At 35.7% G+C, this 22953-nt stretch overlaps 1 protein-coding gene across 1 annotated transcript; it reads left to right on the top strand.

The window, feature by feature from the left end:
* The first annotated feature begins 7590 nt into the window (after window positions 1–7590).
* Window positions 7591–20987, top strand: LOC127646543 (proteasome inhibitor PI31 subunit-like). The gene is made up of 7 exons (XM_052130296.1): window positions 7591–7940; window positions 9664–9816; window positions 9905–9987; window positions 11809–11997; window positions 19910–19963; window positions 20089–20247; window positions 20676–20987. Exons 1-7 carry the CDS (start codon window positions 7812–7814, stop codon window positions 20725–20727), a joined length of 819 nt encoding a protein of 272 aa, XP_051986256.1. The 5' UTR covers window positions 7591–7811; the 3' UTR covers window positions 20728–20987.
* Window positions 20988–22953: the final 1966 nt, after the last annotated feature.

Here is a 22953-nt window from a genome sequence, read left to right as displayed (position 1 = left end):
TACTTTAAATTTAAAAACAATCGCTACACACTTTAAATTGATAGGTTATCCAAAGCCATTTTAATTCTGCCATAATTTACTCACCCTCATGTTGTTCCAAAAACCAAATCATGTTGATCCAAAAAGGGGATGATAGGCAGAATGACAATCTCAATCACCATTCACTTTCATTGCATGAAGCCAAAAGGTGCAATGTAAGTGAAAAGTGACTAAGGCTAACATTCTAGTTAACATCTCCTTTTGTGTTTTTTGTGTTTTCAAAGGAGTGGTGGTGGTGTAGTCGACTAAAGCACATAACTTGTAATCAGAAGGTTGCTGGTTCGATCCCCACAGCCACCACCATTGTGTCCTTGAGCAAGACACTTAAATCCGGGGGATTGTCCCTGTAATAAGTGCACTGTAAGTCGCATTAACCTGAACCACATTCATCACTTTACCTTACAACATACAACTAGCCTGTTGATTGACACTCTATTTAAAGTCATCAGTTCTTGTAGAATGTGGAATGAAACAGAAATTCGCTCAAGATTCCACATAGAGAATCATGAATTTATTTTGATGTACTCCAATTTTCTCTTAATAGTTTTGATTCATAAAAAAAGCAAGGGTCATTTTAAACTCCTAGCAGACATTTTCAAACGTATGGTGGATATTTCAGCTGTGTTAGTTAAATAGTCAGTTTGAAATAATGGTCTCTCAGGTCCTATGTAAAAGTCTGTATGACTCACCAATCTGTCTCTAATGATTTTTAACATACAGTAAAATAATCATTTCAATCAGGCTGACATTTTAGAGAAAAAAAAGAAGTGAAGAAAGTCTTACTCTCAGGTGCAAACTAAAGAAGTTCAAGCGTTTAAGTCAGACCTTAGCTCGGAAATAAATTAGGCAGCAGGGCTTCCTAAAACGAGGACCATATGCTGCACCTGGGCTGTGTATGAATGTGTACTGTGATGTGTAATGTGCTCAACAGGACAAGGGCAGCCGAAGCACGCTATCAGAATAAAGAGGCATCACCTCATCAAGCCAGTGAGTCAGCCGGCATCTCACACTGTCCCTGGCCCTATTCACAGTTCTATTATGGAATATCATACATTTTGTATAGTGTGCAGTTCAATAATATCTGTGCAATCCAGTATCTATCCCTCTGTCTGTCTGTCTGTCTGTCTACAATGGGAAAGACATCAGCTTTAATAAAAGAGCTGGAATCCCTTTCAGTTTCATGTCTTTAAGAATTATGGAAGCATTGTTGAATTTGGTGGGTTTGTTGCCTGTGTATTGCAGGACATTGCTTTAAAGACTTCATGCATTCTTGGTAAAATTTGATTTCCCTGCAATGCTACTAGCAACCCCGTTATTACAGATTTGTCATGCAGTGAAAACCTTTCTCAATAAACACAACTTCTTATTTGTATGTGACCAGTATCTAAACTTCTGCAGATGTATGTCAAAGTGGTAGGAAAAAAAAGAAAACAGCATACTTGCTGTTTGGCATGTTTCATCACAAAAATAGGTGCAATTTATGAGTGAAATATATATACAGTGTACTCTCACTGAACACTTTATTAGGAACACCCATATACCTACTTATTCATGTGATTATCGAATCATCCAATTGAAGCAGTGCAATTAATAAAATCATGCACATAAGGGTCAGGAGCTTCAGTTAATTTTCAAATCTCAGTGATTTCGACCGTGGCATGATTGCAAGACGAGCTGGTTTGAGTATTTCTGTTACTGCTGATCTTCTGGGATTTTCACACACAACAGTCTCTAGAGTTTACTCAGAATGGACAGTTCTGTGGATGGAAACGCCTTGTTGATGAGAGAGGTCAATGGAGAATTGCCATACTGTTTCGAGCTGACAGAAAGGCTACAGAAATTCAGATAAATGCTCTATGCAGTTGTAGATAACAGAATTGCATCTCAGAATGCACAACATGTCGAACCTTGTGGTGGATGGGCTACAACAACAGAAGAAAACCACGTCGTGTTCCACTTCTGTCAACCAAGAACAGAAAGCTGAGGCTGCAGTGAGCACTGGCTCACCAAAACTGGACAGTTGAAGACTGGAAATACATAGCCTGGTCTGATGAATCTCAATTTCTGCTGAGGCACACAGATGGTAGGTTCAGAATTTGGCACCAACAGCATGAATCCATGGACCCAACATCCCTTGTGTCAACAGTCCAGGCTGGTGATGGTGGTGTAACAGTGTGGGGAATGTATTTTTGGCACACTTTGGGCCTGTAATCACCATTCAATCATAGCTTGAATACCAATAGCCTTTTTGAGAATTGTTGCTGACCATGTGCATCCCTTCATGGCCACAATTTACAAATCTTCTAATGGCCACTTCCAGCATGATAATGCACCATGTCACAAAGCAAAAGTAACCTTAAACTGGTTTCATGAACATGACAATGAGTTCTCTGTTCTTCGGTATCCTTCCCAGATCTGTATCCAATAGAAAACCTTTGGGATTTGGTAGAGCGGGAGATTTGCAGTATGATTGTGCAGCAGACAAATTTGCAGAAACTGCGTGATGCAATCATGTCAACATGGACCAGAATCTCAAAGGAATGTTTCCAACATCTTGTAGAATCCATGCCATGCTGTTTTGAGAGCAAAGTGAGGCCCTACCCAGTATTAGTGTAGTGTATATACAGTACTGTGCAAAAGATGTTTCACAAAAGCATTTGTCTTAAGATGGTTATTATATCTTCAGCTTAAGTGTGTCAAGAGCATATATACATTTTAGATTCCCACATATTCCTTTTTAAAATAGAATAAAGCAGAATAGAAGAACAGGGAGCACTGCAACAGTTGCAATGACACCTACAGAGCCCCATCGAGAAACATCGAGTCAGTCTGGAATGACATGAAGAGACAGAAGCAAACGAGACAGCCTAAATAGATAAACGGTGGCAAATTCTCCAAGAAGCTTGGAAAATCCTATCTGCTAACAACCAAGAATAACATTGTACAGGTGTACCAGAGGATTGGTGGTGTTTTGAAGACAAAATATTGGATTAGCTTTTTTATGTTTATAGGACTTTTTATGATGTTAATTGCTCAATTAAATCTATTTATGGCGTTGTTTTTTTTTTTTAAGAAATTCTGACTATGCAACTGTGGCAGGGCGGAGGGCGGGGCGGGGCCGGGTCGTGATCCTACACTTGATCCTAATCAAGCCTTCAAGAGGGATAAAGTTCGACTGCAGAGGATTGTGCGGGAGAGAGAGATCGTTTACGGACATGTCCATCATGTGTGTGTTTGTCCTTTGTTTCAGTTTATTATTAAACTATTATTTATATTGTCAAGCCGGTTCTCGCCTCCTCCTTTCCATTGATCCCTTTACAGCAACATTTTCACAAGTGCCTAAAACTATATATACAGTATAAGTGAAGCATAAATTGTTGTACCAAAAAAAAAATCCAACCTTTTCATTATTTTTAAAGACAGATCAGTGGCTTTTAGTTGCTTGTTACTACACTGTGTTGTAAAAAGTTGTTCTGGCTTTGGTGTGCAAGTGAATAGCTCATTTTCACGATAATGACACATCATGACTGGACCTCATTAGGAAACAATCTGAAAACCTCCACACATGGTGGCCCCATTCACAGAGAATTCTGAACCTGTGTGGACAAACCTATTATGAGACCTTATGTTCCGTATGAGTACAGTATGTGATCTGAAGTCAGCATATGTTCTCAAGGCAGCTGGCTCTAGATATCTTCATTGCTATCAGGTTAAATATGCAAGACCTTCATAACAGAATTAATCTCATCTTTCAAGCTGAAGATCTACTGTCTTTAATATGGGTGCCATGGTCTCATCATGATGGAAACTGGAAATGCAAACACCTGTTTCAGGTTTTCCAGTATGTCTGTTTGCTAGAGGAAATACAACTGACTATTGCTAACGTATTGTGGGTGGTTTCTAGGGGGTTACTTACTAGCCCAAGTCAAAAGAGCCCAAGTCTCCCCTTATTATGGTCCTGAGATGTCAGTCATAATAAAAAAAAATTATAATATTGCTGCTTATTCAGTTTACTTAATAAAAATGACCTAAAGCAACATAATTCTGGAACATTTTGTCATAACCTGAATTCATGGCGTTCTATCCATTTTAATTTGTGACCGGTTGTGACTAGCTCAAGTTCGGTTGTATTCATTTTTTGAATGAGACGTGCCGGTAGAATCAGGATGACTTATGGAGGGGGAATATTTTCACAGATTAAAACCTTCAGTTTCACTCTGCTACTCATACAATGGCATCGTAAATTTTGAATATTATTATAGTGCATTTTTAAAAATAAATGATCGTGACTGTTCTTTATCTGCATGTTATGACTTGTCAATTTTTCTCCCTTTATCTCCCCAATTTGGAATGCCCAATTCCCAATGCACTCTGAGTACTCGTGGTGGAGTAGTGACTGGAGAATGAATCTCAGTTGCCTCCACATCTGAGACTGTCAATCCACGCATTTTATCACGTGGCTTGTTGAGTGCGTTACCATGGAGACACAGCGCATGCACAGGCTTCACGCTATTCTCTGCGGCATCCACACTCACCACAGCCTACCATGTGCCCCACCAAGAGCGAGAACCACATTATAGCAACCACGAGGAGGTTACCCCACTTGACTCTACCCTCCCTAGAAACTGGGCCAATTTGGTTGCTTAGGAGACCTGGCTGGAGTCACTCAGCACACCCTGGATTTAAACTCGTGACTCCAGGGGTGGTAGTCAGCATCAATACTCGCTGAACTACCTTCTACATAAGCGTAAAAATTGGATGCTTAAGGAATGAGAAGGGATGAAACTCCATTTCCCAGCATGCTCAATATGGGACTCGCTAAAGAGAGAACATGTTAAAATGTATGTAATTATGTGTTTTTGTGCAAGATGAATATAAAATAGGATTCTGGTTAGGGTGTAATGTTTTTATATTGTTGAGATTTAAAAGAGTTTATGTTATGCTGGAGTTTTGGGGGTTCCCATTATGGTGAAGGGTGGAGTTTGATCTAAAGAAAAGGACAGGTAAATGTCACACATTAAATGTGTTGCTCGATTCATTGAGCAATTGCTGTTGCTAAACTACAGTGTGGTGCTTTCAACCTGCAGTTATTTAACATGCTAACATTCACTTTCACTAGTTAGTACATAATGATTTAAAAGAGTTTATCTGAGTTACATCGACATGACTAATTTTGTTAGGTTTACCTAATTTAACTAGATTGCATAGTAATTTTAAATTAAGAAAACTAATTTCAAACATGTGGAACCACTGTCCACAATTTAATCATGCTTCCTTTAAAAATCGATTATTTTTTTTCCCTGTTTGTGTTGTACACCATTTGAAAATTGTAAGTCTGATTACTTAGAAAAGTAATATCACATCTCTCATCAACCAGCAGCATGATCTGATATATCATTTGTTTTCTTATTGCACAAACGCTGTGGGATGAGTTACAACGTGAAATTTAAGACATATGTTTGGAGTAAACAAGATTTCCATTAGGCAAAATTATATATTCTGCTATAGTTTTGTCTGCTAGAGTTATGTATGAAAATAATCTGTACTTGTTACTTTGGATGGATTACAATATTTTCCCACTATGTTGATGTGCAATTATTTACGTAAAACAAATCAAATCCACTATTACTTTCCATGACTTTCCAAAAGAGGAAAAAAGCAGGGATAGATAAATTACAGCAGTTAGAAGAGAGATTTTTTTTACTGTCGTTTCTTCAGCAGCTGTATGAAACTCCATCACAGCAGTGTTGACTAGTTTTTTAAATCTATGCCAGTGTATTACAACACATCGAATAATGTTATAAATGAATATAAAAATTGCATAGATTCCATGTGGGCCTGCTGATAATGTTTAGAGACAACAGCCTGAATACATTTGCAGATTCTTTTAAAAGTTTTCAGACCCTTTTCACCAATGATCTCATTACACTTAATCAGTAATCCGGTGCTGTTTTGTTCTCTGTGGCTTTTATGTCAAAGAGTAACTCAAAGGCTCTCTATGTTTGTAAGAAGTCTTTGAAGAAACGGGTTACAGGTTGTGCACAAGATTGTGGCAGGCAAATGTTCACAGGCATCTTGTAAGTGCTGTAAATTAATATATGCAACAATGGGGTATTGGTTAGATGGTAGACCTGCTCTCTGACATAAGCTTCTGTGCAATGTGTTTTCAATGCGCTGAGTTAAACCAGATGCTGATGTTATCATTTCTCTAAAGCTTGAGAATGTCAGGCAAAGCCACAAACGTGAAGGTTTCTTTCATTCTTCCATGATTTCTGGGGCACAAAAAGGCCCGTACTGAAATTGGAAATTTACGTACAGTACAAATATAGTTAATGTGCGTGAGCATATATATAAAAATATTACCAATTCGACTGTTTGTGACATATATTCCGAAGCATGTGCAAACATGAAGTGTTTGTTTGGTTTTTTTTGTTTTTTGTTTTTTCAATTAAACAATCTAGTATCCATATGTGACTTTGTGGGAATTCTTGTAAATATAGATGTGTATTTGTAAAAAATATGTGTTGCATATATGTAAAGCTATATGTAAGGTACATAGTGCACATATTCTGTGCTGATATAATGTGCAATGATCATACATATTATACAGTACAAACACACACACAGACACACACACACAAACATATATGTATATATATACACACACACACACACACACACATACAGTATATAGTATATATATATATATATATATATATATATATATATATATATATATATATATATATATATATATATATATACTAATTCTTTTCACTATGGGGAGAATTTTCTTTTTTCGATATTTATCTTATTCACTTAATAATAAACTAGTGTTATTAGTTATACCTCTTTCATCTTTACTACATGATTTTAATAATCTCTCTTATTTAAAAATAAAATTACAAACTGTAAAAACAAAAACAAAATAGAAATATATAAATTATCAAATAAAAAAATACAAATAATATAATTAAATAAAATAATTTTCTATTCTAAATTAAAACATTAATTTATTTTCTATCAGTGCCCCATCATTTACACAAACATGCTTCATTTTCTTTTCATAAAAAGTACTAACTCTAACTAACTAACTATAAGGTAACTCTTTGGTCTTATAACTCTCTTAATATAATATTGTAAACATACAACAAAACAGTAATGAATATATTATAAAATAATACAATACATTCATTTTAATATTTATTTTCAAACAATGCCCCATCATATACACAAACTAATTTACAGTCATTTCATTTTCACCCGTGAACATATTTTATACATAAAATCATAAAAGAAGCCTTCTAATAATACAATATGAATCAAGTCTTTAAAAAGTGAACAAAACAATTATAGCATTTCACACTGTATGATCTCCACAAAGAAAACAGCATTTTTTTAGTCTAACAAACACTTCGAAAAACTATTCCTAAATTCATGTAAAATATTAAATATTTTAAATATTATTTTTTAAATAACATTTAAATGATTTATTTCAGCAGAATGAACATTCGCTCAGTTGTTTCACTCCGGACGTTTTATCTCATCGGACCTCTACAGCATGACCAACACAATTAGAAATGAACATTTGTGGATTTTACCTTTTAATAAACGTACATTTCTTTCAGAACATAATTGAGTTCAGACTGAATAACAGTGTCACAGCTGCATGAATACATATGCCATGTACACAGAATAAGGTCGCGTTTTATGTGTCACGCGGCTGGTTTGTTTAGGTTTCATTTCTTGTAAACATAAGTGTGTTTTTAAAGATGGCAGGACTAGAGCTGCTCTTTAACTGCGTGTCAAACTCTATAACCACCTCTCAAGATGCTTTAATTTGTTTTGTACACTGGGAAATAGTGAAAAACGGCTATAAATGTCTGGGGACTGGAGATGAGGTGAGTGAATGATGATTTAACGGTTTGTTTATGATAGTCTGTTACAAAACTAGCCGTCATCTATCTATGTGGGATGTGAGTTTCGTTTCTGAAATACCATACAGCGTTTTATACACACGGACGGCCAAAAGTTTTGGAATAATGTACAGGTTTTGGTGTTTCGGAAGGAAATTTGTATTTTAGTTCATCAAAGTGGCATTCAACTGATCACAAAGTCAGGACATTACTGATGTAAAAAAAAACTGCACCATCACTATTTGAAAAAAAATATTTTTGATCAAATCCTGTCAGGCCCCATTTCCAGCAGCCATCACTCCAACACCTTATCCTTGAGTAATCATGCTAAATTGATCATTTGGTACTATAAAATTACTTTCCATTATATCTGTTCCATTATAACTGTTGCAAGCTATTTGGTTCATTAGATGAAGCTTAACATTGTCTTTGTGTTTGTTTTTGAGTTGTCACAGTATGCGACTGGCATGTCTTAAGGTCAATATTAGGTAAAAAATGGCAACAACAAAAAAAGAAACTCTCTTTCTCTGGAAACTCATCAGTCAGTCATTGCTATACAATGCTTGAAATTGCCAAAAACTGAAGATTTCATACAAAGGTGTACACTAAAGTCATCAAGGACTGTAACCGGCTATAACAAGGACATTAAAAGATGTGGAAGGCCAGATGTACAACTAAACAAAAAGATAAATACATCAGAGTATCTAGTATGAGAAAAAGAAACCTCACATGTCCTCAGCTGACAGCTTCATTGAATTCTACCCGCTCAACACCAGTTTCATGTACAACAGTAAAGAGAAGACTCAGGGGTGCAGCCTTATGGGAAGAATTGCAAAGAAAACCCCTCTTTTAAAACAGAAAAACAAAAAGAAAAGGTTTGAGTGGGCAAAGAAACACAGATATCAGACAAAAGATAATTGGAAAAGAGTGTTATGGATTTTAACCCCATTGAGCTTTTGTGGGATCAGCTAGACTGTACGGTGTGTGAGAAGTGCCCGACAAGACAGCCACATCTATGGCAAGTGCTACAGGAAGTGTGGGGTGAAATGTCACCTGAGTATCTTGACAAACTGACAGCTAAAATGCCAAGGATCTGCAAAGCTGTCGTTGCTGCACATGGAGGATTTTTTGAAGTAGTTTTAAGAAGTTCTGAACATTATTTTGTCAAATTGTAATTGTAATGTTTCAAGGTATTAATGTCTTGACTATACATTGTGATCTGTTGAATGCCACTTTGGTGAATAAAAGTAGCAAAATCTTATTATTCCAAACCTTTGGCCGCCAGTGTACATACAGTAACCCCACAAAAAATGTCAACTCTTAAGGCACACTTATATTTGCATACTAAATCAAGCCACATCTGTAAACAAATGGAGATAGTTGATACTTGAAAAGAGTGCTTTTGCTATCATTCTTTAAAATAAATACCACTTGGTTTGACATTTTTTTTATACTGTATATTGCAACTACATTTATTTAAGTATCTTTAGTGTCTGAATAATTTTTGGGGCCACTCTTCTTTGTTTAATAAATACTTACTTTGTAAAATAAGTCCACATTGTTACATTAACTTTGCAATGCCATAAGCACATTTTTAAATAATCACTCCTTGGCTAATGAAAGTTACCTAGTAATACGTTAATAATTTTGTTGCAAGTTAGCACAAACATTTGCCTGTTTCTTTATTAATCACAAATCTTTCACGCAGCCTCGAGATGGAGAAAAGAAATCTGAACTGCTTCCCTCCGGCTGGAATGAGAGCAAGGAGCTCTACACACTCAGATACAGATCAAAAGATGACAAGTCAAGCATACTGCTCAAAGCCTTCACAGTGGATTCAACCCTCATCTTCAATTTAATGGTAATCAGTCATTACTGTAATGCATGTCATCATGGGTAACGCTAGATGAATTGCTTTCCACAGTTAATTATTCATTTTGTTATTGCAGGACTCAACAACAGAAAAAGTAACAGATCTCACAGTTAACGTCAGCGACTACATAGATGAGGCTAATCTACAGACTTTTGAAAGGTTGGTGAAAATTTGACATTAACCTATCTGGTTAAAAGTAAAAGGCAAAAAGAGCCTTGTTGGCGAAATTGTTTGGATAATAAGGCTCATTATAGTCATATTCTATATGTGTGCCCTATATAAAAAATATATTGGAATGACATGATTAGACAGATTAACTTAATATTTAACTGCACAATTGAAGTCCATTCAGAAAACCTTATTTTGGATAGACTCACTTTGGCTTTAAGGAACGAAACAGAACAATATACTGCACATGTAGATTAATTTGTAATGCAGCCTTAAAACAGATCACTAAAACTTGTACAAGAACTCCCACAATCTGAAAGACTGAGGGATAATGATTTTGGAAATTGGAGATTTTGGGAATTGCTTATAATAGAATTATACTATAACATGGATAGATTTTTTTCTCTTTTTGATTTTGAAACGAATTAGTTAAAGATGAGATGAAAACGCAATGCATAATTTATTAGATGCTGTATACAAAGTGCACGCTTCCAACTTTTTGCGTGAACGCGCCATTGCTCTTATGTCAGTGATGCATCGACTGCTGGATGGAAGCGATTTATTAAAGTTAATAAAGGGTTACACAAACCTATTGATTTTCTTCAGAAGACATTAATTGATCGACTGGAGTCGCTTGGATTATTTTTGTGCTGCCTTAATGTGACTTTTGGACCGTCAAATGGCCAGCAGTCTGATGGCACCTGTATAGTTCCATTGTATGGACAAAAAAGAGCTGAAATGTGCTTATAAAAATCTTCGCTCATTTCTGCTGAAGAAGGAAAGTCATACAAATCTGGGATGAAGGTGGAAGAGCAGATTGTCCACTAATCGCAGGATTGGTGGTTCGATTCCCCACATGACTCCGCATGCCGAAGTGTCCTTGGGTAAGACACTGGACCCCAAGTTGCTCCCAATGGTTGGCTAGCACCTTGCATGGCAGCTCTGCCGTCATTGGTGTGTGAGTGTGTCTGTGAATGGGTGAATGAGTTCACAGTGTAAAGCACTTTGAAAACCGCTAAGGTTAAAAAGCGCTCTATAAGTGCAGACATTACCATTTTCATTTTCTTCAACATTTCTGTGTTAAAATTATCTAAAAATGTTTGCTTTTATTTAAAGGATGAACAAATTGAATGGTAATCAAAGTTATGCCACAAATGCTGGTATTTTACCCAGAATATTACTTTAAGACACTAAATCTATGCCATTTCACTCTGTATTAAAAAGCCACTTTATAAACAATGTGTCTTAAAGATGTCTAAATGTACAGTATGTCACAGAAAGTGATTTTGATCTGAACCTGAACTATTCAAATAGGGATAGTTCACCCAAAAATGAACATTGTGTCATCATTTACTTCCATGGGACACAAATGGAGATGTTAGTCACACTGATAGAATTTAGGGAAATAATTTTTGACAGGCAGTGGTTGAACAGTTCTAGAAGCCATTTTTTTTGCCTCTGGGCCAAGATGTTTTATTTCTTGCAATCTTGTCTAGACCTATGGCTTTCCCTGGCGTTAAACTGGCTATTCTAGCTTCCAACTCCTTCGTGGTAAATGGCTTTGTGAAACCATGGGCATCAGGGTACTTCTTTCTGTCAAGCTTGTCCTTTTCCTTCTGTCCTTTTTGCTTTTTTCCAAAGTGAATGCTGACTAGGCTAACATTCTGTCTAACATCATTTGTGTTCCACAAAAGAAAGAAAGCTTTTGGAACAATATGAGAGCGATTAAATGGTCACATAATTCATATTTTTCTTTAAGAAGTCATTTAAAAATAATGTAACCATTTATGGTTTTTAATGTCTTTCTCTCAGTGTGTTTAAGAACCTAGATGAGTTGACCAAGAAGCTGAAGTCCTCACTGTTGCCAACTGAAAAGGACGAGCGTCAAAGAAAGATAGAGAAGAAGAGAGAGAGTGAAAGAGCCGCAAATTCAAGAGACTCAAACAGCGATCCTCTCCTGATCCAGCCCAGAGTTCCCCCGACCAGACATCCACCAAACTGGTAAACATGCATTAATTCTCTCATTCTTTAATTTATTAAAATTACACAATGACTCCGAAGGGGTCAGTTTTTCAAAGAAATCTCTTTCTAATTTTCTGGTGCTAATTTTATGGATTTGGTGTAGCATATTTAGCCAAATTACTGATCCTAACAGAAAGTACATTAGCAGCATGTTGCTATGGTTACTGCCTCCAGTGGGCCCCAGTTGTGTTCACGAGCATCTGTTTGGCAATATGCGTTAATGCACACACTGAATAACTTGTAATTTAACTTGTCTACGCTATTTTTTAAAACACAGTTGAAACATTCATGTAATATGTACTGTATATTCTTATGCCATAACCTTCTATTTTGACTTCCAGAATCCCAGTGACCATAATTTAAAGTTGTTATTACAAGTTCAATCCTATTATTCCTATTACACCATAACTTTTCAATGAGCTGACAGTGGGTTACAACAAGATTCCTTTAAATATAACATTCTGTGCTACCAAACTGTATTGCAGAAATAATGGTTTCCAATCAGATAGATCCGCCTTAAACTTACGCCATTGGTTGAGCCAGAATTTGATGTACCAGACCACTCAAACAAAAAGAGCAGTGCTATAATAATAAACCACGAATGGCTTACTTCTAGTTGTCTCTCCCGTTCACACACGTAGTGACTTCTAATGGCAAAGCGACCTGATAACATTTATTTTCAAATAGAGCCGGTGACATGAGTGACCTCTGGTGACTAGATGTGGGAAAAGTTTAACTTTATGCAAATAATGAGTAACTTTCGGCATTGACAACCAATAGGAGTAACGACGGTGTCAGTGGAGCTCACGTCATCCATCTCCTGTGTGATAATGGCATGGAGTGCAGGCAAGACAGCGATTTCACTATTATTTCACCTTATGCGCCAGAGAAACTAGTGCGCAGCCATCTTGAAAATCTTGTCTCTTGGACTTTTGTAAGAAAAATATCCATATTTATAACTTTATAAACTATAATCACTGGCATCCGGTAACAGCCGTCTGCACTTTCGTGAGAGAGTCGAGTTCCGGTGTATAACGTAGGCGTAGTGTAAGCTCCGGTGAGAAGTGACGAATGTGGAAGTGCAGAGAATAGAGGAAGCCAGTGATTATAGTTTCTAAAGTTATAAATGTGGATATTTTTCCTTACAAAAACGCATTGCTTCGCTTCAGAAGGCCTTTATTAACCCCCTGGAGCCGTATGGATTACTTTAAAAAAAAAAATAAATAAAAAAAAAATAATATATATATATATAGGCTCAGCCCCAGACCCTGTACACAGGATAGCGGTTGATGATGGATGGATGGATGGATGGATGGATATATATATATATATATATATATATATATATATATATATATATATATATATATATATACATACATAGACAAACATACACATGTGAAAGTGGATGTTTTATTTTATATTCCGTTTACAACCATTTTAATCACATTTAAGCCTTTATTAACCCCCTGGAGCTGTATGGATTACTTTTTTGAAGCTTGGAAGAGCCAGGATATTTTTGATATAACTCTGATTGTGTTTGGCTGAACGAAGAAAGTCATGTACACCTAGGATGTAAATTATGAGATAATTTTTGGGTGAACTAACCCTTTAAAAACATCTCTGTAAGACACCTCTGGCCATCTTCTCATATCATTCACTCATTGTGTTATAGTTAAGGTGAGTAGATTTTTTGACCATTAAACAGGGATGGAGGGAGGGGTGACACTACATTTATATTTATATATATATATATATATATATATACACACACACACACACACACACCGTGAAAGTGGCTGTTTTATTTTATATTCCGTTTACAACAATTTTAATCACATTTAAGCCTCTAAAAAATGTAGGATGACAAATTAATTTGAAAAAGTACAAATATAATTTTCTTTAATGCTATGAACTTGCATGCAAAATAATGCGAACCTGACTTTGTTTGAAATTTCATGTCAACTACACATTTTAACACAAATTATTAACCAGTTCAAACCTAAAAATTAAGCAGAATTACACAAATAACAATTAAACGCTTGTATTATGAAAAGGTGCAGTGTGTCGTAGCTGTCTGATTGTGATATGCCAGGTCCAGTTTACCTCCGTAAGTGTGGAAAAAAAATTATTGTACAGTGACCGCAAAATGCCTCACGAGCATTTTCACATGTTAAAGGGGTGCTGTAGACTCACACCATCAACTCTTATGTTTATTTGTCGAATTAGAATGATGTTTTGTCGAGTGAGATTGATTAGTAGATTTTATACATTTAGAGGTAATGCATTTGGTTAATGATTTTGCACTGCTGTAGTTTCTATTAAACTCCACGGCAGAATGTTCATTTTTTGTGACAAGAAAACAAATTCCTTTCAAATTAGAATGGAATATTGTTGTACCAGCAATATATCTCAGCTGTGATTTATATTTTCAAAAGACATGGCCATACTTGGATTCCACCAATAACATTAGAGTGACATCAGTACGAACACTCACTAGTGACTTTACAGTAAAGAGACTAGTGACTTCAAGCTGTATAGTGGCTGCATGTGTGAATGGGCTTAATACCTACTTCCAAGTCTGTCTAACAACTGTCTAACACTCGTGAATTAATAGTATATGTAATTGTAAATGCAAATAATGTTAAGGTTAAAATAAACACCCTTAAAGCTTAATCAGAAAAACATAACATGGGTGTTTCTCAACATCAGGCAATTTCATGTCCCATGGGTTGATTTGTATTAAAACTAACAAAATTCTACTTTTCTTTTGTTATATCAAGGCCACTAACCTTTTACCAGGCCTTCATCATTTATTTATGATGCTTTTCAAATGCCTTTTATGTACAGATTTTATTGTTTTAGCCTTGTCCCGACCCAGACTTTTTAGAATTAAAAAACCCATTTGTAAAATACTAATTATTACATGTCTATAAACAAAGAGTTTGTAAACGTAAGTCAGTTCAATATTTGTGTGAAAATTATTTTGTTTTCAAAGGTTAGTGTACTTGTTAACCAAGTGGACAAAAGTGTCAATGTAGAGCATGAAATATGAAAAGAAAACAAAGAAAAATCTAAATAATAATCACTTTTGGGCAAGACATTATGCAAATACTGTGAAAATACGATTTAATTGTTTGTATTTAGGATACATGAAATGTTAGCTATGAAGTTGGCCATAGCAAGACAAAGGATTCAGTCGTTTTATTTCAAAAACCTAAAAGAATGTCACTTATATAAGCGTCATTTCAAACACAGAATTCTATTAAACACAATGCAGAATATGAGATGTGCTGGAAATGACACTGTGTTGTATTTTCAAGTCGTGTGAATGTGTAAGTTAAAGCCCATTCGTAAATAAAGGCAGAACTGGGTATGTATGTGTGTGAAGGTCATTATGGGGTGTTTTGAGAGCGAGTTATGTGAGTGTGGGTTGTCTTGGTGTCAGCTCATGTCCTCTGTCTTATTTAATATTTAAAGCACGGGTCCTGAGAGAGCACTCACTTCTGCACTAAGTCTGAGGGTTGTGGGGGGTTGTGTGTCTGGCAGGGCAAACTGTGGAACAGAGCAAAGCAGTGTGAGCCAATATAGGAGATGCACTGAGAATTAGTTCACAGTTCAAATCCACCCGTACATTTCAACCTCAGCTGATGCCTCTATTGTCTCTCAGTAAAAATGTCTGCAAAATAAAATGAAAATTTTAAAGCAAGAAATTAGAGGAGAGACACGTATTTGTGTCCTTAAAGGCATTTTCTGGGTCCAATATAAGCTTAATCGACAGCATTTGTGGCATAATATCGATTACGACAAAAATTTGTTTTGACTCGTCCCTTCTTTTCTTTAAAAAATGCAAAACTCAAGGTCACAGTGAGACACTTACAATGGAAGTGATTGGGGCCAATTTTTGGAGGGTTTAAAGGCAGAAATATTAAGCTTATTATTTTATAAAAGCTCTTACATTAATTCTTCTGTTCAAACTCATCTATTATTTGAGCTGTAAAGTTGTTTAAAATATCAGTTTTGTAACGGACTGCTACCAGATTACAGTGATAATGGCACAGAAAAGGTTAGTAAGTGATTTTAACACAATAAAATCATGTAAACACATATTGTTTACGTTTTTGGCTATACTTTGTAAACCGTGAGTATTTTAACGTTTACAAAGATTGGCCCCTTTCACTTCCATTGTAAGTGTCTCACTGTAACCCAGATTCGTACTTTTTTCAACGAAAAGGAGGGACGAGTCGAAACTAATTTTTGTGGTAATCAACATTATGCAACAAATGCTACCGAGTGAGTGTAACTTGTATTGATTCCAGAATGTTCCTTTAAGGACATGGCAGAAACCCAGAGATGGATTTAGTTGTTTGTCTTTCTTTGTTCGTGGTGACCCCTATCAGATTCTTTATGATGGCAGTGATTTATTGACTTGGCTGTTGCTGTGGGCAGGATGGTAATTCAGTCTGCTGCCAGCCACACAGAAAGTGTCTCAATTTAAAGTGAAAGACCCCGTGGCCTTTAAAAACATTTAGCTGAGTCACTCTGGGAAATTTGGTTATGTTGCGACACTACAAATAATATATGGAGATTCAAAAATTAGGTCAGAACTATAAGCTTCCTAATTAATAATCCAAATAAGGATGTATAGTACATACTTCAAAAAGTAAGGATAAACCTTGTTTTTGTTAAATATGTTGTTTTTGATTAATTATTCAGTTATTGATTTAAATGCACATTAAGTACATTTTTTCACTTAAAGGAATATTCCGGGTTCAGTACAAGTTAAACTCTATTGACGGCATTTGTGGCATAATATTGATTGCCTCAAATAATAATTTCGACTCATCCCACATTTCTTTTTAAAAAGAGCAAAAAAAACTAAAATCATTACATTGAGGCACTCACATTAAATTAAACATTGTTTCACATTATTGCCACAACACAAACATTGTACTGTATGTGTTAACATGATTTTAGTGTGATAAAATCGCTTACTAACCTTTTCTGTGTAAAGGTATATCCAATATTGTGACATAATGCTGGTAAAAAACAGTAAATCCCAAATTGTATCACACTAAAATCATATTGTTTATGTCTTGTGGCTATACTTTTGAAACAGTCTGTATTTCAGTGTTTATGGATTGACCCCATTCACTTCCATTGTAAGTGCCTTACTGTAACTGGGTTTTTTGGTTATTCTTTTTTCTTTTTTATAAATGAGGGAAGAGTCAAAATGTTTTTTGTGGTCATCAACATTATGCCATAAATGCTGTTGATTGAGCTTAACTTGGATTGAACCCAGAAATTTCCGTCAACATTTTACATCTAAAGCAAATAATAGTGCTTTTAACAATAATGTTTGAAATGGTTAACATTCACACTGGGGCTGTCAATCGATTTAAAAGATTTTATCAAATGAATTATATGGTTTGACGATTAATAACAGTTTATCGCATATATAAGTATTTGCTGAAAAAGCCCCTCAAATAACAATAATTCAATATATAGTTATTAAATAGTTATATTTAAATAATATTTACATTTACGCATTTGGCAGACTCTTTTATCCAAAGCGACTTACAGTGCACTTATTACATTCCCCCCGGAACAACCTGGAGTTAAGTGCCTTGCTCAAGGACACAATGGTGGTGGCCGTGAGGTTTGAACCAGCAACCTTCTGATTAACAGCCCTGTGCTTTAGCCACTACGCCACCACCACTCCATAATATGTATATATGTTATACAAAATAATAATACACAATGAACAATTAATTTTTATTGACTTACATTAACAAAGATGAATAAATGCTATAAAAACCTACTGTTATTTGTTTATTCATGATACCTAATTAATTAACTAATGTTAACGAATGGAACCTTATTGTAAAGTGTTACCTAAAAGTCAATACAAAAAGTCCAATGTATTGTTTATTTTCATATTATTGAACATAAGCCAGTCAATGGCCTACAGTTCACAGCAATCCATTTTGCAATTGAATTCATCAATCAGTCCGAGATTTATTATAAGGGCTTGTCTAAGGATGCATCAATGTACACCTGCGTCAGACGGATGCTCTTTTGCTTTTTTGGAGGTCGCTATGTCAAGTTTAACTTAGTTTGAAACTAAGAAAAACACATCTTGGGATCCCTGCCTTCGGATTTGCACTCCATCAAGTGTTTAAACACAAGAACGTTGTGCTCTCTGCTGTCGATGTGTGTGTGGTTTGTTCACTGTATAAGATGCGCATTGCCTATACAGCTGGAGTTTCGATTTCCTCAAGCTTGAATTGCTCCGGAATCTTTCTTATTAAGGTCTGGGGACATGATTAATTGCATAAATTTTAACGCAATATTTTTGATATACACTGGCGACCAAAAGTTTGGAATAATGTAAAGATTTTGCTCTTATGGAAAGTAATTTGTACTTTTATTCACCAAAGTGGCATTCAACTGATCACAATGTATAGTCAGTACATTAATAATGTGGAAAAACTATGATAATTTGAAAAATATTTTTATCAGAACTTAAACTACTTCAAAGATTTCTCATCAAAAAATCCTCCACGTGCAGCAATGACAGCAATGATATCCTTTGCATTCTAGCTGTCAGTTTGTCCAGATACTCAGGTGACATTTCACCCCACACTTCCTGTAGCACTTGCCATAGATGTGGCTGTCTTATCGGGTACTTCTCACCTTAGAGTCAGCACCTTACAGTCTAGCTGATCCCACAAAAGCTCAATGGGTTTAAAATCCATAACACTCTTTTCCAATGATCTGTTGTCCGTTATCTGTGTTTCGTTGTCATATTGAAAAAGTGTCTTTTCCTTTGCAATTCTTCCCATAAGTCCTGCACCCCTGAGTCTTCTCTTTACTATTGTACATGAAACTGGTGTTGAGCGGGTAGAATTCAATGAAGCTGTCAGCGGAGGACATGTGAGGCGTCTAGTTCTCAAACTAGAGACTCTGATGTACTTATCCTCGTTTAGTTGTACATCTGGTCTTCCACATCTCTTTCTGTCCTTGTTAGAGACAGTTGTCCTTTGTCTTTGAAGACTGTAGTGTACACCTTTGTATGAAATCTTCAGTTTTTTGGTCAATTTCAAGCATTGTATAGTCCTTCATTCCTCCAAACAATGATTGAATGATGAGTTTCTAGAGAAAGTTGTTTCTTTTTTGCCATTTTTGACCTAATATTGACCTTAAGACACACTATTGCATACTGTGGCAACTCAAAAACAAACACAAAGACAATGATAAGCTTAATTTAATGAACCAAATATCTTTCAACTTTGTTTGATATAATGGCGAGTGATTTTCTAGTAACAAATGATCAATTTAGCATGATTACTTAAGGATAAGGTGTTGCAGTGATGGCTGCTGGAAATGGGCCTGTCTTTAGATTTGATCAAAAATGACTTTTTTCAAATAGTGATGTTGATGTTTTTTGCAGTAATGTCCTGACTATACTTTGTGATCAGTTGAATGCCACTTTGGTGAATTAAAGTACCAATTTCCTTTTGAAACAGCTAAATCTGTATATTATTCCAAACTTTTGGCCGCCAGTGTAATTCATTGCACTGATTGAACACGTTAAATCGCCAGCTCTAATTTACACATATCAGTGGTCTTGAAAAAGACAAGGCGGGTTGCCCCCTAACGGTGGCTGCCATATTAAGATCACATGACCAGCCCATGGTTGGGGCAGTAGAGAGGCTAACCTTGTCATATTGGTTGCTTTGGAAGATGAATGAAAGTCAATGAAACATAAACATCACAACAGTTACATAGTGCTAAAACAATAAAATATCTGTTAAAATCAAACACTTTGTTGTCACTACAGTAAAACAGAACACTTTTAATTCTGTTCTTTGTGTGTTGTTTGTTTAAGGCCTGACCCGATGGCTCCATTTGCTGCAGGAGGTGCTGACCTTGACCCCTTTGGGTGAGCAGTTCATTCATTTGCCTATACAAGCATCTGTATATCCGCATGTACATACATGTGATTTAAGTTTCTTAAATGAATAGTTCACCCAAAAATGAAAAATATCTCATCCTCATCCTTTCCAGAGGAAGGGCTGGAGGAATGATTGTTGACCCATTACGTGCCGGGTTTCCTCGATCAGGGTTTGACCCCTCATCTGGGATTCCTGGAGTCCTCCCGCCAGGCGCTGTGCCCCCTGGTGCCCGCTTTGACCCCTTTGGTCCAGTTGGACGTCACAGACCTGGGTAAGAGCCAGATAGTGCCAAAGTATTAACACTTTTCAGGGAAATTAATTAACCTATGAATGGCTCACTCATAGCTATCTCTGCACATGAACCTGTGATGGGACAAATAATTTTTACATTTTAATTACACACTTTACCTTTAAAGGAATGTTCCGGATTCAATACAAGTTAAGCTCAATCGACAGCATTTGTGGCATAATATTGACTACCTTGAAAAGTAATTTCGACTCGTCCCTTATTTTCTTTAAAAAAAGCACAAATCTGGGTTACAGTGAGGCACTTACAATGGAAGTGAATGGGGACAATCTGTAAACATTAAAATACTCACTGTTTCAAAAGTATAGCCACAAGATTTAATACATTATACATGTTAATGTGATATTAGTGTGATCAAATCACTTACTTATCTCTTATGTCATTTGTTTCAGGCCAGACCCCGATCACATGCCCCCGCCAGGTTATGATGACATGTTCATGTAGAATAAAGAAGATGCACCACTTTTCTGTTGTAGGGAAAAAAGCTTTTTCCATAACTTTCCAGACTACTCCCTGCCCCACAGGGACATGCACTTTACATTTGATTAAGCCTACTTAAAAAGGTTGTGATGAAATTAACACAAAATCTGTATTGTTTTGACAAAGCAAGTACAGATAATTATTATTTTTTTAATAATTGATTTGCATTTTTCCTGTTTGTTCTTTTATTAATAGTGAAATGGTGAAATAAACTGCTTTTTGTCCAGCAAAACTGTTTCTTTGTTCTGATAGATCTTTCATTAAAGATATATATATAAAAAAAAAAAAACAACATAAAACAAACAGGTAGGTCACATACCTGCTAAGTGAAACGGTAATAGTTGTTGTCATTGATTAAATGAAAAAGACACAGATAAGCCTCATACATTTTAAACAGATAATAAAAGAAAAGTGCCTGTAACTTTATTATAACTTGTTAAATTCGCAGTTTGTCTTGTTATCTAGTCTCTTTCCACTTCACATTATCAATAGATGAAACTGTAGCTGCTGGAGATGGTCACTTAAGTGAGAGGGACATGGTGAAAGCTGCAGCAGATGTGGAAGAAATCAATGTCTGTAATGGCCACTGTGAGTCACAGAGGACAGTTGGATTGACATGGCAGGCTCACTGTGACTCACGCACTGAGTGTCCTTAAACAATGACTGGGCTAAAGTACTGTATATCACTATAAGAATAAAGTGCCAATTGGTTTAGTTGTGTTTAGTGTACTTGGAAGATAGAGCTGGTAGTCGTGATAAAGAAAAAGTTCTGTCTCAATCTTCTTTAGCTTCACATTTAATTACAAAATATGTGATAAGTTAGAAATTTACTGCAATTGCATTGAACTGAGATGTATGGGCCTTAATTACAAAAATACAATAATCACAGTCATTCTAACTTTTACTTAAGTTTATAGAGCATCAAATTATGGCATACTGATTAACCCTTTAAGCTCGGATGATCAGATGATATTAAACATTTTTACATGACAATAGGTATTGTTTTAAAGCTTTGAAGCTGTACTTGTGCATGCAGTCATTATGACCAGTACTGAACAAGTGCTTTGAAATTAGCAGACAAATCAGAAATTTTGCACTGGACAGTTTAATGTAATCTGTAAAAACATCAAACTGATCAAATAGCCATGTCCATTTGTCTTTAGAAAGCTCTCAAAGAGTAGAATACAACCAGCCTATTTGTTTCACTCACAGACAAAAAATATAGCAAGCAATGGCTGTATGTCTTTAACACACGTGTTACATGTAAACAGGTGATGCTTATATGCAGCGACTTTGCTTATAAGTTCACAAAACATAAACGGAACATAAAATATCATATAACATTAGGAGGCGATTATCTTTTAAAATGATGACAATGTAATCAGATGCATAGATCATTAGATAATCCACACATGGCACAGTGTGCTGACAGCACATAATGTGCTATCTGGCTAAAAGCACGTTAGATTTCCTGAATCAGATGACTTCATCGGAAATGATGTAATAGGTTGTTCAGCATCATGGAAACCAATCATAATAGGATTAAGATTGCTGCAACCAGAGGTGGAAGTCATCCAAATATGGGCAGAGAGGATCATTCACTCTTATTACATATAATCACCAGGAGATTGCGCCTTGTACATAACACAGACTCAATGATGGCTCAGATGTCACAGAATGGAACTGAATGAGATCTTGGAACTCATGCCTGCATGTTTTGGAGAGAGAGAGAGAGAGAGAGAGAGAGAGAGAGAGAGAGAGAGCATACTTTTAGTTATTGTATTTGCATGTCTATTTAGTTCGTATGTACAATTATATTTTATTTGTTTGGAGATGTTTTTGGACACTAGAATAAATTATTTGTGTAATGCTATAATCCCTATTTTAGTACCATAGTTTAGGAATATGGTAATCATTTAGTGTCATGGTGAAAGTGCTATTTCACACCATTATTGTACCATTGTACCACTACAGTAATAAATCAATCAATTCAATTGAACGGTATAGCAACAAAAAGGTTTATTTCACATATGTAACAATATAAAAAAGATGAAACATTTGCTTTTAACATATAGGAAAACGTACAGCCTTGACACATGCAAATTCAAATACCCCTGCTTTCTACATTCAAAGGCAGAGAAAAAGAGTGATTGACCCAAAAGTACCATGGCACTGCATTCAATTTAAAAA

The sequence above is a fragment of the Xyrauchen texanus genome, chromosome 7 (genome assembly GCF_025860055.1).
Source record: "Xyrauchen texanus isolate HMW12.3.18 chromosome 7, RBS_HiC_50CHRs, whole genome shotgun sequence".
In the NCBI taxonomy this organism is placed as follows: Eukaryota; Metazoa; Chordata; class Actinopteri; order Cypriniformes; family Catostomidae; genus Xyrauchen; species Xyrauchen texanus.
Note: the sequence above shows the minus strand (reverse complement) of the source record. Positions and strands in the feature narration are given on the sequence as shown.

Bases quoted from the DNA above. Each gene is read 5' to 3' on its own strand.
- LOC127646543 (XM_052130296.1), top strand. From the start codon at position 7,812: ATGGCAGGACTAGAGCTGCTCTTTAACTGCGTGTCAAACTCTATAACC. The intron at 19,964-20,088 runs GTGAGCAGTTCA...CATCCTTTCCAG, and splicing joins GCTGACCTTGACCCCTTTGG to AGGAAGGGCTGGAGGAATGA. The intron at 20,248-20,675 runs GTAAGAGCCAGA...CATTTGTTTCAG, and splicing joins GTTGGACGTCACAGACCTGG to GCCAGACCCCGATCACATGC.